This window comes from Microplitis demolitor, chromosome 5, assembly GCF_026212275.2.
Source record: "Microplitis demolitor isolate Queensland-Clemson2020A chromosome 5, iyMicDemo2.1a, whole genome shotgun sequence".
NCBI lineage: Eukaryota > Metazoa > Arthropoda > Insecta > Hymenoptera > Braconidae > Microplitis > Microplitis demolitor.
In genome coordinates, this window is record NC_068549.1 from 23,510,167 (window position 1) to 23,525,054 (window position 14,888).

Genomic DNA, 14,888 nt, shown 5'->3' on the forward strand with positions numbered 1-14,888 from the left:
CAACGTCTTATACTATCAAAACGATTGTTAATCTCGGTAGATTTTCCCTTGAGGGTGTTAATGCAGTTAATATTTCTCAGTCCCTTTAGTTGGATTGTCAGATTTACCCCATAGTCGAATTTAAATGGAACTCAAGGAGGCTGAGATGCCTGATATAATGCGTGATAAATATTGATACGAGAGTAACGAGACTGCGGAGGTTAGATTAAACAAATTTAATTTGTGAGTACTCTGTCGGGAATTTAATGCCGAGATAAATTTATAACATTACAATGTTTCAAGTCTGTTAATTTTGAATTTTTATGGTTTATAAAAATAAATAATAAGGGATGGAGTAAATTGGATCTAGTGAAGCTATATATATATATATATATATATATATATATATATATATATATATGTATATGTATCAAGGGGAGTTGCTGAAATATTGTGTTCTCATGAATATGAATATGTCTCGAGCTGGTAGACGTGTGTTTAATATCGTTCATGGGACAATTTATATGTTTAAATGTCAGTAACACGCTGACGGGTATATAAAGTTAACAGAACCGCAAGAGTAAACATGCTGCGCTCGGGTGTACTGTGAATAACCATCGTATCGTCACCTCGTATCTCAGTGTACGTACCTAATAGCTTTGTGTATATACGAACGGAATCCATGGATTCACGTACCAACACTACACGGACTAACGCTCACTCGTCACACCGAATTCTTGTAATAATTAATGCGTTATGATGACGTTATATATAACCTAATATCAACACATCCTTCAAACTTTTACTCTATTATTAACTTCCCTGCATTCCCTTTTTATTTATAGCTTCATTTTACCCTGTGTTTTAATTACTTAATATTTTTCTTGGCTTTACGTCTATCAAAAGTACTATTACTTTATAAAATTTAAAAAAAATCAGAGTACAGAAATGACGATAGAACGTCAGTGTTGCATCGTGAATTAACTTTTAAGACAGTACCAGGAAGGATGCACTAGATCTTTTCGTCCAAGAGGGAGAGCAGAATCTTGAGAAAACGTTAAACGAAGTTTGACGTAACTGGAGCAAAAGAAAAATAAAACAACTCTGAGCATGGATTTTCGTGCCAAAATACCTTTCGAGTAGCTTTGGGCTAAACTTTATCTTTTGACATTAAAGTAAAATAAAAATAATAAACGTTGAGAATGTAAGACAACTGAGTATTCAGGGCTCAAGGATGTTCAACTCATAAAAATATAAATAATAATAACAAGTTAGATTTTATACAAACAGTATGCATTTTATTTCAGTGTACTTTGTTTTTTTTTTATACTGGCGAGAGAAAAGTCTAACATGAAATAAGTAAAAAAACACGAACGTCATCGATGAAAATCAGGATTTAATTCCACCAAGACAAGTCTTGCTCGCTCTCTAACATACACACATATTAATAATAATAATAACAACTATAGTTATAATTACAATAATAAGAGTACCAAAAAAACCGTAATTTAGATTTTAAAAATGAATTTTTATTAATATTTTTACTTTAAATTACACAAATTGGGCCACGATCGAAGTCCGTGATCGCTGAATTCGCTCATGGTCCTCCACAATATCTTAAATATTATTTTTATCAACCGTTATTTGAATCGGTTATTTATTTTATTTATAAAATCAGTGTCAAGGCAACACACACGCTTACAATTAACAAAAAAATTATATTTTATAAATATTTCCCACAATATATTATAATACCTATTAATATTTTCTGTCTCTCTCAATCCGAGTGCCCTTGTTTATCACTAATTTAATCATAATTATACTTGCAAAGTGCCTCGTCGCAGACATAATAAATATACGACAATGAAATAACATTTTTTTTTTTTTTTTCCAAAGGGATAATGAGTTTTATCGACACAAGCCACTATTTTATATTTTTAACATGACATTAACGATAATCGAGGTCAATTGTTACAAATAAAACAATAATTATTATGGTAATGATAATAATAATAACGACGATGATGACAGTAGCATTGAAGATCCAACGACAACGCCTTGGATTCCGTCAATGTCATTTTAATTTACGAGTTTATTTATAAAAAAATCATTTTTCTTTCATCAGAATTTCATCATTAGTTATTTCTCATGACTGAAGTTTTTTTTTTTTTTTTTTTAATAATTTCCGTAATTTAAAATCACTTATTGAAAGTGTTAGATTTTTTAAACTTTTTTTTATAAAGAACCTCATGTAGTGGCGTTGATATCAGATATTAAGTCTAGTTTATACTGTTGCTTAATGTTTTTTTTTTTTTTTACAATAAAAAGCCTCATGAAGTCATTACGAAAGTGATGGTTATAAAAGAGAGACTTGGAGACGCGTGAGAAAAAAAAGGTATGGAAATTTTCAGTAAAAAAAATTCATCCGAGGGTTTTATTATTTGGTACGAGTGATAAAAAGGAGAGTATATAATCTAGCCTAAGGCCGCCGTCAACGGGGGCCGAGGTGATTAATCATCGAGAGTTGTTGTAGCTCTGCCGTGAGCGAAAAAGTAAAACGAATAAACGAAAATAAAGTTCCCCTTCCGTTCACTCCTATCGGAATTAAGAGAGAAAAAAAATATTTTTATAATTTTTTAAATTAACGATTTCAGGATTAATTTTGCCTTTCACTGATTTCCTGCGTGATCGCTTGTTTTCATATTTATTATAATTATACTTTTGTTTTTCTTTTTTTTTTTTTTTATTTTTTTATTTTTTATTCATCTCAGCAGTGACTGAGTTGAACAAAAACGTTACTCCAATTAATAAAAAGCGACAATGAAATCTGTTTATAAATAAAAAATAACGAGCTAAATAATTTATTTTAATATTCAGTGGAAATATTAATACGCCGAAGCTAATTGCTATTACAATATTTACATACATTCCTAATTTAAATTACACAATGTTATATTTTATTTATTTATTCTTTAGTTATCAGTATTAATTACGTGAAAATTAATCTAAACACTGAGAAAAAAATGAAAAAAGTAAAACAAGCGATAGTAAAAAAAAAAAATTTAATTTCAAATCACATGCAAGTTGATACTTTAAATAATTTATGTTTTTAATTCTTTTTTTTCTCAGTGATACAATTAACATCTTCATTTGCCCATTTATAACAACATACATATATATGTATAATATTTATATTTATACGACAAAGCGACGACGATCGCACAGCGAATTAATGAGTCGAGCTTGGTCAAGATTTCATATATATAACACAGTCTGTTTATAAAGTACAAATATCATCCACACGCACTCTCAATAATAATAATAATAATAATAATAATAATAATAATAATAATAATAATAATCACACTCGTACTCATCAATAATCTAGCAAATAACATCGTTTATTTAAACTACTTTATATACCTACACGGTAAATATTTTATAATAATAATAATAATAATAATAATAATTATAATAATAATATGTTTTCATGTTTATATATGTTATATAATACAGAGCGAAGAGTTAGAAAAGGAGCGAGAACTCGGTGGGAATCGATTTCATCAGACTTTACTGGTGTGTATCGCGAGCTGGATAATGGAAATAATGTCGAAAAATATTTTATGATGAGGGTGTTTTATTTCACAACGTTTTTGAAAAGTATAAGCCGCGAATACTCGACTGTAATTAGATTAAGCTGGGAGTAGGTGCGACCGTGAGCAACTTTATCGAAGATTGCGTTCGATTACTACTGCCAATCGACGGATCTACTGATCGAATCGATCGACAGTTGTATATATGTATGTATGTATATATAGTACAGCAAGAATACAGAAAGGATAATGGATACCCTGGAGACACGCAAGCGTTGCAACTGAACGAATTGACAGACAAGATCTCTGTCTCGATGTACTTGGTTACGTTCGTTTACGACAAATCCATTCGCGTGGAAACTATTTCTCGATACGACTATAAATTAAGTTCGTTATACCAACGGCAATTGGATTATTGTCCTTGAGAAAGGAAAGATCGAAGATCCCAAGGAAACAAATTTTATTTTGTTACTAAATTCAATAAAGTAAACAAACAGATTAATATTAAATAAAAGGTTTTACTAGCATATGCGTTCGTATGAATGGAAATTTAAAAAAAAATATATATTCGTGGGCGAATTATAACAGTTTAGCGACCCACGTTATGCCGGTGCCATTATTTAACATAATACGATAAAGGTCATCGGCCCCTTTGGTTGACATCTGCGTCAATGTAAATCGTTAATAATTATTATTTATTTATTTTTAACCATTTTTTTCTTATCTTTGGCTCTGCTAATGAATAATCAATTTTGTCCATGAAAAGAAAGTGTAACGCGGTGTAGCGCGATGTATAAGCCCCAAGCGGAAATGAATTAGCTACCGAGAAATATTCTAAAGGAATGGAATAACCAAAGCTCCACGATGTTACATCTTTTAAACTGTAGATTATCAATACAGACAGCGCGTCATTATTCTGATGTTAAACTCATATCATCACATAGGACGTGGTAATACTTGTCTTTTCTTGTACCCAGGTAGGTATACCCATTTGCGTTTCCTATAAGGCTTAAGACTCGCCATAGGCCCAGAGCTACGACTTGGTAGCCGATTAATTGCTACGTTACACTAACGACGATCACGCGAACAACATGTCCGATGCGTTAATTAAACGCCGGTTTTAGCTTCAACATCCCAAGTATGTGTGTTTATGTGTGCATGTATGTGTTGCAAGAGGAGACAAGTAAATGCCGCTTTAGTGCTACCGATACTCGGCATCTTAGTATGTACCAGGCTGATGATAGATGGGGAATGGTGAAGGAGCTGACTGAGTTGCGTTGACAATAACGATGACGAAGAAACGAGAGGCAAGGCGGCGGCAACTGACGCTTCCTCACCTTGATCAATTTGCACACGCAACCGACGTGACGTAGGACATAATATTATCTTATCGATCACGCCAACATTTCATTAATTCACGGACATGATGGTAAATTAAAATGTATGGAAAAAATAGTATGAAGAATCGGTGGTCACAAGGAAGGGATCAATTACAGTCGTGATTTCGCTCGTCATCAATTTAACATTGGTTTAACATTTACTACCACGTAAACCGTTAGAAATGATCGTCTTGTTTCGTGGTTTATTCATCGGTGGTTGTCACCCGTGCGTAGACTATATCATGTACATAGAATGTCTGACGGTGGATAGACAGTCGGACAGGCAGACAGACAGACAGACGAGCTACGAGCTAGAGAGACAAGTCCCGTCGTGTAGACCTAGATGAACTACCGCGTTACAAACTCAAGTTGTTGTTGTTGTTGTTGTTGTTGTTGCTTACTACTGTACTGTGCTTGTCTGTTGGTAGACTGCGACTACGCTCTACACTAGTTTGTTCATTCGTTTGTTCGTTCGTTCGTCCGTACGTACATTTATATATTTGTATGTTCGTTATATAGTACGAGCAGAGGTTTAACGGTTTAGGTTTGCTGGTGTTACCGCTGCTGTCATGAGTAATATGCTGCCAGCAGTCGGCTTTTGCACGCATGCACGCACGCACGCACGCAACATATATGCATAGACATCAGAGTGGGTAGGTTGATTGTATGCATGTATGCATGTATGTAATGTATGTTTGGATATGTGTGTAAGAGAGTCCACCTGTTTTTGTTCGCTCTCGTTGCCAGTCAACCTCGGCTTTTCTACTTGTTCCACGCTCCGACGGCTTTCCAATTTCATTCCAATAACGATCTCGCTTTCATCACACACTCTATACTCTCATTCGCTCGTTAAATCTCTCATACACAATCTCACACACATACACAATTCGTGTTGAAGTTTTTTTTTTCTTATTATTATATATTATCGTTTAAAATCAATGTCTTTGACTTATTTTAAAATTAGGGCGTTATTCACTCTTCTGCTTGTAGTAAAGTACGAAAATCTTGCTGCAGCTTAAACTCGTGATAACTCCAAATATCACTCAAATCCTCGTTGTCCTCTGGAAAGGGTGATTTTTCTTCTTCCGGCTGGATAGAACTGGGCGACGATGAAAAGAATTTAATTTCAAGATCACGATGCCCGTTGTGAGATGTCACTATTTCAGTAGACACCTCAAGGCTCTGTCCAGTAACTGGATTACCACTGAGACTACCACCAAGTCCCGAGGCATTTGTTCCCAATGACACGTAGGACGGACTTCCGGGCCAAGAACTCCTACCTCTTCCAACTGCCTCAGCAGTCTGCCCTCGATCACCAATTACTCCGACATCACGACTGGGTGTACAGATTTGCTCACTGAAGTAGCTTGATGGGTCGCTCCAGCTTCGTCTGAGTAGTGCACCACCAGTAGGTTCAAGTCGTTCGTGACGAGTCGGGCCAACTGGAATTGGATGGTGATGGTGATGGTGGTGATGATGATGGTGGCTCCTCAGGGAGTCTTCCACGTCGAAGAATTCGGACGGTTCCTGATGACAGTTTCCTCCACCCCCACCAATATTTGATCGTGACAAGAATAGTGGTATCTGGGGAAATTGGACAAATTCATTGTTGTTCCCAGTGCTGGTAGCTGTGCTGGTCGGGGGTGTCAAGAAGGGCGAATACCCGTTCTGATCAACGTCCCATATGAGACCAGAGGGATTACAGTAGCGACACTGACAGGAGCCTGGGTCATCAACAAGTCTTGATTTCTCACAGCTGTCATACCCATGAATATAACGAGGCCCATTGCCAGTATTACCATGTACTAGCCGATTATTGAGGGCATTGTTACAATTATTATTATTAATATTATTATTATTGTTATTGTTGTTGTTATTATTATTATTATTATTATTATTATTATTATTATTGTTATTGTTATTATTACTATTATTATTGTTATTGTTGTTGGCGGGCGGATGGTGATGGTGATTACGATATCCCTTGGCAAGAGCTGTCGTGCGAACGAGCACAGGCACCACAACATTCCGGTTGTCGTCGAGCACTTTCACCTGCGCGTGTCGATGCGCATACCTACTGCTCTGCCTCGTGTCGACAATCTCCTGCTGTATAGGTGTCTGGGTTCTACCTGAGTAACTTTCCCTGCTCATTGGTGGCCTCCTGTGAGCCCGATGTTGCACCGTACCCTGCTGCGGTGGGACTTCATATCTCATCCCATCGTAGCAAACCGGCACATAAGGTTTCAGTGTAACCAAATTAGATTGATCTCCGGTCATCCCCGTGGCCATTAGTCCAGGATTCATCGAGACCGGGATATCCTCCGGCTTAGAGTTCTCCGTAGTAACGACATTGGCGGGCTTACGGTCCTTCTTCCTACGCTTGCGGGGCTTTATGATCCTGGGTAAACTATTCTCACAGTTATTTGAACTTTCATCACTGGCGATGCTCAGCGAATCGATATTGGCGATACTTGCCCCCGAGCTATTGTCCAACTTTCCGTGACAATCATTCTTATGATTTATCGTTTGCTGTTGTGTTTGGTGTTGGATTTGTTGTTGTTGTTGTAGTTGTTGTTGTTGTTGTTGTTGCTGTTGTTGTTGCTGCTGCTGCTGTTGGTGCGGCATGTGCTGATACTGAGATTGTGACTTTCTCGGAATTTCAACGATATTTTTCTGACTACGAACAGGCGGACACCTTCCAATTGACATTGTATTACTATTATTATTGTTATTATTGTTATTAACGTTGCAGAAATTGTTGACATTAGGAGTGGCAATCACATTGTTGGAATTCTGCGCCTTTCCACGATTGTGAAAGCGTCCGGCGAGAATGAGGGGTGCACCTTGCGTATGAATGGCAAGGCGCGACAGGGGACTTCGGTTCTGCAGGTGTGCGGGAACTTGCTGGTGGCTTTGATGTTGCTGTTGCGGCTGTGACTCAATCGGTGAATGTTGTTGCTGCTGCTGCTGCTGCTGCTGCTGCTGCTGAGACAGTTGTTGACAAGGTGACGGAGACGATCGCTGATTACTTCTCCTGGGACTAGACGTCATGGAGATTAAAGGGGCACCTGTCCAAGTACCATACTGACACTGCTCATTATTACCAGGTGAATAGTTGTTTTGCTGATAGTGTGAATTACGTAAGCTCACGACCAGACTTTCTTTTTTATTATTACAACTATTGTTATTGTTATTACAAATAATATTGTTGTTATTATTATTGTTGTTGTTGTTATTATTGTTGACAATAGTTTTTTGCAAAGTGGGTCTTAGTGTCGAGGATATTAAACAACTTCCAATGTATCTCTCCACCTCCAAGCCGGCCTGAGAGGCGCGGCTCATTTTACAATTTGAAAACGATCACCAACACACACACTCTCTAATTCCACCTCAAAAATTAAATAGCTTTAATTTTTTTACTTGTTTTTGATAATCTAAGTCGTTAATAATCGTCATATCACAAACTTGAGCACAAATCTGTTATCACAACTAAAAAACTACAACTCGAATAAAAGAATAAAAAAAAGGGTCACAAAATTTTTTCAGAGCTCGTTTAGATAATATTCATCCCATGTCGTGTCATGATATCTTATCAGAGGTACAATTGACTCGAAACGAGCAGTAAAAACAAACAAACCCAGTGAATGCGTCGGAACCGGGTCAACCAAGTAAAGCGACTGATTACAATAATAGAAAAAAAAAAAAAAAAAAAAAAAAAAAAGTATAACAAAAAATAAAACGGAGCAGTAATATAAACACACGTAACACACTGGACGACAGAGCGAGTTATATAGGTATGTATAAAGTGGACTATTAACACAGCCCACAATACGTGGCCGCGGTCCGAGCGACACTGAAGTTAGTAGGTTTGCTCGCGCGCATCCAAGCCGCCACCGTCTCCTGGACCTAAACTTGGTTGGAACTGATCCCCACCATTACCATCACCACTCACTACTCACTGCTGGTACAACACACAGTGTTGTCGGCCCCCACTGCTCCTAACAATATATATATCGATATTATCCATCTCTTTCAGTCGCTCGTGCGCCGTTGGGTCTCTCTCGATTCTACACACGCAACACCCAGACCCCTAAACAGGGGAACCCTTCTATTCTGTACTGACATCGCGCCGACATCCCTTCTTCTTCTTCTTCTTCTTCTTCTATTCTACAATATTTCTACCATACCTACTACCCAACAAACGTAGCACGACTACTCCCACTACTATACACTTATAATCTATTCTGTACTCTGTTGTCTGTTCTGCTCTAGTCTAGTCTGGTCTAGTCTGAACTGTTAGACTTAGCTACTTTGGCTGATACCACATCGTCCTTTTCTCCTCGTCACATAATATACATACGGCACTCGACTCGACTGCTACTACTAGAAGCATCAACACCAGACTCTACAACACGGAACCGCGAAACTTTGCCACGTCCGGTTGGTACGATCAACGCGTTCTTCCTTCCGGTAAACGCCACAATTTACCAACGTGATACTAAACTCGCCAGTTATTTAATATTTTAATAAACTTTTCTCGGATTATAAAATTATTATTATTCTTTTTTTTTTTTTAGTCAACGCTGAAGAAAAAAAAACAACGAAAACTTAATTAAGACGTCAGCTAGAACGGGAGCAAGAGAGAGGGAAATTAAATGAGAATGGAGAGAGACGGAATAAATAAGAGAAAGCGTGGAAAAAAAGGAGGCTAGAGATCTTGGAGAGATATCGTAGTGGATGATGGTTGTCTGAGTGGTGGTGGCACCCCCGCATCTGGGTCGCAGTCGAGGAAGTGGGTCACGAGTCGTCGATCGCCGGCGGCTTCCCGTAGTGTCTCCCAAGACTCTAGAGCGGATACTCCCGAGATCTTTTTATTACCATTATCATTATTATTATTATTATTATTAGTTTTCTATAACCAAACCTGCATGCTTGCTCACTAAATTAGCTGAATTTTTGGAGTACAGGGTATTGATTCATAAAAAAGGTAATGAATTAATAAGTGAGTGCGGAAAGTCAGTTGATGAATGCTGATTTAATTGAAAGGATTTAATGATTACAGCAAATGATTATTTATTAGCAGGAAGAGTTGATCTAGAGACATATAATTCCCTGGGCAATGATTTCTCGTGTGCTGCAGCAGTATATCGAATGCATTATCTGCGGTGGACGATAATCTCTTAGTGTAATCCGAATTAGGTTGTACGTTCCGCGTACAACGGTCCCTTACGATAGTCGGATACTAGGACATAAATCGAAATCGCTGATAATGCGGAATTCATTGCGCCTGCAGCAGTATCATTGCCCAATAGTCTGTGTAGCTGTGGCTAAATCGCAACAACAATTAGTTTACGCCCTACCAATAAATATACATATTTTAATCTTTGTAGCAAAATATATATTATATGTACTTTTGGACGATGGCTGATTATCAATAGGAATATTATTTCTTTTTATCACGAGATATGAGATCAAATCTGTTTTCAATCGTAACGTTGTACACACGAAATTAATTTGGTTATCCGAGGAATCTTTGCCAAATACCACAGCACGTGTGTGCCAAATATTTTTCAATGGTAGTAACGAAAGTACTGAGAATATAATCAATTTTAAATCCAATTTCACGTACCAAAAGTTTTGCCGGGGCTGGATGGGAAAGAAGAAGACGGGAAAAGAGAGAAGAGAGCATATAATTAAATAAATAAAAGAGGTAATTAAACAGAAATGAGGGAGAGCCATTAAGAATTGTAATGGTAGGAGTATTTAACGATTAGAAAGCGGAAAACTATCAACTATATATTAAGGGAGTAAGAATAAGGTAGATTTCAAGACTTTAGTCGGACCAAAGATCGTAAATTACACTTGACAATGGATAAATAGCCCAAGTTAGTGGATAGGAGCCGAGAGATCCCAAAGTTACAACGAGGACTCTACAATTTCGAGGCAGACAATTCCAATATTGGTTTCAGATGAAACATTACTTGGAACGTAACCACCCCGTGGCTTTAGAAAATCAATTCTACGGATTTCCTATTTATTTTACGTCGGATTTGCAATAAACAATTAAATTTTACGACAAACAAAAATAAAAAATGATAAATTTGTTTTAGTTAACGAGTTTACCATTAAATTATATATTATATTTTATTTTTATTTTTAGCAAATGAATAAAAAAATATATATATTTTTCACGTATCCAACTACCAGTACAAATAAATAAATTTCCACGTATTGGAATTCTGATTTCAATTTGATTTCTGTAAAAATTGAATTGAGCTCAGCCAATATATCGTTGTTTGGCCTCAGGGTTTGCGTTTATATATATATATATATATATGTAAAAAAGATATAGTTAGATAAAAAAATATATATATATATAACTATAGAAAAAACTTTTTGCACATCTCCCGGGAGATCTAGTCGATCTCTTCACTATACTCTCGTGCAAATATTTGCTTAAGAAAAAAATACACGAATGAAATATTATTCACTTCGATATTTGCATTAAGCCAAAAAAATAATAAATTTGAATAATTAAATTGTGGAATTCCAAGTTTCAGTAATTATACAGTTTTGTTTATTTCTTTTTATCATTTAAAATTTTTAAATCTTATCCAGGCGCTGGCAGATTAAAAAACAAATTAAAAAAGCTTTCTGAAGTCCGAATTAAATTAAAAAAAATATAAATAAAAATCAAATGAATTTTCTCAGGAGTTAAGCCGCCAGAAAAATGAGATCGTGAAAATTGTTTAAAGTCTATAAAGCAGCTGTAAAATAACTTGCCCGTGTGAACAAGTCAAGCGATGATAGCCGACTTAAATAACGTCGAGAAAATAAATAAATAAAAAAATAGCAATAATAGGGAAAAGGAGGTGGATAGTGGGCTGGAGGATAAGAGTAAAGAAGTTAGAAAAACATATGGCCAGAAAAGGTAAAATATCACTTGGGGTGAGACTGAACGACCGAAGTAAGAGTGAAATGGTATTGTTGGACCATAAAGTTTACGGAAGTCGCGCGGGGCGCAATATCCGAGTGGCTTGAACAAAATTGCGATGTGAGTTGGATATGTAGCAGCAGCAGTAGTTGTTGTACAGGAAGAGACTGAGAAAAATAAATAAACAAAGAGAGTTGGTATGGTTTGGGTCCATATAGGAGAAGGTTTTGTAGCATACCACTGCCACGCCGCGGGGGCTCGAAATGGCTGACACGGGATTGCATCGAGCCGCCACATGAACACGGACTTGTGTAGCATAGACGTGAGCTGCTCGATGGAATGAGTTTACGAAGGAGCGAACGAGATGGAGATAAAAAATAAAATGGGATAGAAATAAATAAAATGAACAAAAAAAAAGAAATTGAGTGAAAGAGAGAGTTGCTATTCTACGGATGGTAGATGACATTTCCACGAGCTACTCTACTCAGTACACGTCCAACGTAACCCAGGAAAGTGCAATCATACAAATTAATCAATTCTGACCAATCATCGCCACCGTGTATCAAAACTATTCCTCGGCAACTCTACCTCACACCTACTTTGCTTGTTTTTTTTTTTTTTTTTTTCATGTCGGAATATATCCGACACATTTCAACTGACAAGTCAATAAAAGTCCAATATAATTTATATATTTCAAACTCAATTAATATACAGAGAAATGTTGAGCTTAATGGAGTGCCCGAAAATTTCCGAGATAAAAAAAATTCGAGACTGTTAGATTTAAATTTAAATTTTGCTTCATTTGATGGATTAAACTCATGCCAGGTTTGATTTTTTAGAATTCAATTTTTATTTCATCTATTTAATACTGTAACAGAAATAAATTATCGTACAAGAAAAAAAAAATATTTACTTCAAATTTATAATTATCTTTTTTTTCTTTTTGTCATTTTTTAGAAACTCTGCAGTGTCAGAAAAATTTTGTTCCATAAATTTTCTTATCATAAGCTTCTAAATTTACTTTTTCTCGTCTAATTAGAAGACTAACGAGCTTTATGCGATGATTTTAAACCAAATTATCAGTTATTAAAGTTTAACCCAAACTTTCGAGTTTGACAACCGATTAGTCATGTTCTAACGATCGTCCACAAATTTAAATTACCGTTTCAATAAACCTCAAGTATTATCTACAAGTTTCAATAGTAATTATTCGACAAAAACGTGCACTTTGATGCTCAGACAAAGTAATATTATAATTTTATAAAAATATTACAGTCTGAACAAAGAGAAAAAACAATGTCATTAAAATTCCATGATTTTTTTGCGAAGAATTTCTTTCAGGTAAATTTTTTCATTCCTTTAGGTACAAACTATTGACGCTAAAAGCAAAAGCTTGATTGTCGAGGTCGCTGAATGGCCACTCGACACACACCCACACACATACAGAAATACGAGGATCCAAGTATACGATGAGAAATACGAGGTGAATTCAACTCATTCGTTTCTAGCATCGCAACTCATCTGGCGGACACACCGCAGCCAGCAAGAGAAGTGGGTCAGAATGGCCAACTAAATGCCCCCTGACCCAGCTTGTAGACACAACTGCATATTAAATTCCACCTCTGGATATATAGTTCTGCCTTTATACACAGACTGAAATACAATTCCAAGCTTCCATGCAGTCAACTTGCATTTTTAGTGCCAGTCATTTATATTAATAGGATTAATATACTAAAAAAGAAAAAATTAAATTAAAAACCCAAAAAATATAAAGTAAACTATAGTCATTAAGTCGTATTAAAATGTATTAAGAGGATAAATTAAAAGGTGTATCAGCTGAGGTCTTCCGACACAGACATTTAAACGGAATTTGTCATGTCTGGAAAGCAATTATTAAAGGTTCCGAGTAGTATAATAGAGTAGTCTGGCCAAGCAAAACACAAGTCTAATAATTTTAAAAAACCTTATTTTTTTATGTCTGCAAGGATAAATTAACGACACGGCAAAGAAGCACTTGGGCAAGCCCTCGGGACGCTGCTCTGCATTCAAGAAATTTTAATTATAAAGACGTCGATTAATTCACGTGAACAGCAGGACGATGCCGAGCATTACTGACACCAACACTCTTACCATCACCATCACCATTACCATCACCATCACTATTACCTACTCTACTTTTACTTATACTTCTAGCTTTACCAGTATACAGTACCAGTGATAATAGAACAAGCTCAATTGTGGACATTCACATCCCCTTTATATGTATACTTAGTCTACCTCAACTTGACGTTACACCAGAGCATCATGCCAACGTATTTCCCGAGGGAAAAACCAACATATATATACCATTAAACTTTTCAAACATCTTCTGGCCACGCTATTCCTTCGTTATACTTTTTTTTTCTTTTCTATTTTCCATTCATATCATCTATTTTATTTCTACTTCTAATGTCTCCTGGTTTTTTATTTTCGACATTTCAAAAATAAATAATTTTATTTAACCTCAACCACAACAAAATAAACAAAAGTAGATTAAGCAATTTAATTTAAAAATTAAGTGAGAAGTGGATAAGAAGTTAAATAATGATAATAAAAATAAAAAGCGAGTATCGCAGTCGTAAGAGTGTTAGATTATAAGCGACCATCGTGAAATATTAAATTTCAAAATACATCCATTGCGATAGCTAAGAGCTATAGCAGTTAATGGACCATTTCTATCGGGTATCGTGTGTGTGCGTGTGTGCATGTGTAGCTTGTAGTATTCTTAGTCACATTATTCACGTGTCTCTGCTTGGATCCTGTACTAGTGTATCACACAGGGATACACAACGCGAGAAAATACTTTATCTGTTAATTTAGCAAGTGTTAATGGAAATTGGTTAGTGTGGGTTTTAATATCGCTCGCAGTAAAGCTTCGGTATTGTGCCATAAGTCGCAGAAACACGCGCAGGCCTGAGAGTGCACTCGGAAATAAAATAAAACTTGGTACCGAGGATTTAAAAG

The 14,888-nt window shown here is 36.0% G+C and overlaps 2 protein-coding genes across 3 annotated transcripts in view; both read right to left on the bottom strand.

Annotated features, from left to right (window-relative positions):
* The window catches only part of LOC103570745 (CCR4-NOT transcription complex subunit 6-like), a 255,890-nt gene that overhangs the window by 210,596 nt on the left and 30,406 nt on the right, over positions 1–14,888 (bottom strand). The window lies entirely within an intron of this gene.
* LOC128667813 (myb-like protein AA) lies at positions 1,355–8,832 on the bottom strand. The gene has a single exon (XM_053739485.1). It carries the CDS (start codon positions 8,291–8,293, stop codon positions 5,924–5,926), a length of 2,370 nt encoding a protein of 789 aa, XP_053595460.1. The 5' UTR covers positions 8,294–8,832; the 3' UTR covers positions 1,355–5,923.

What these genes read in the sequence shown, in the direction of transcription:
- LOC128667813 (XM_053739485.1), bottom strand. Translation starts at nt 8,293, where the DNA reads ATGAGCCGCGCCTCTCAGGCCGGCTTGGAGGTGGAGAGATACATTGGA.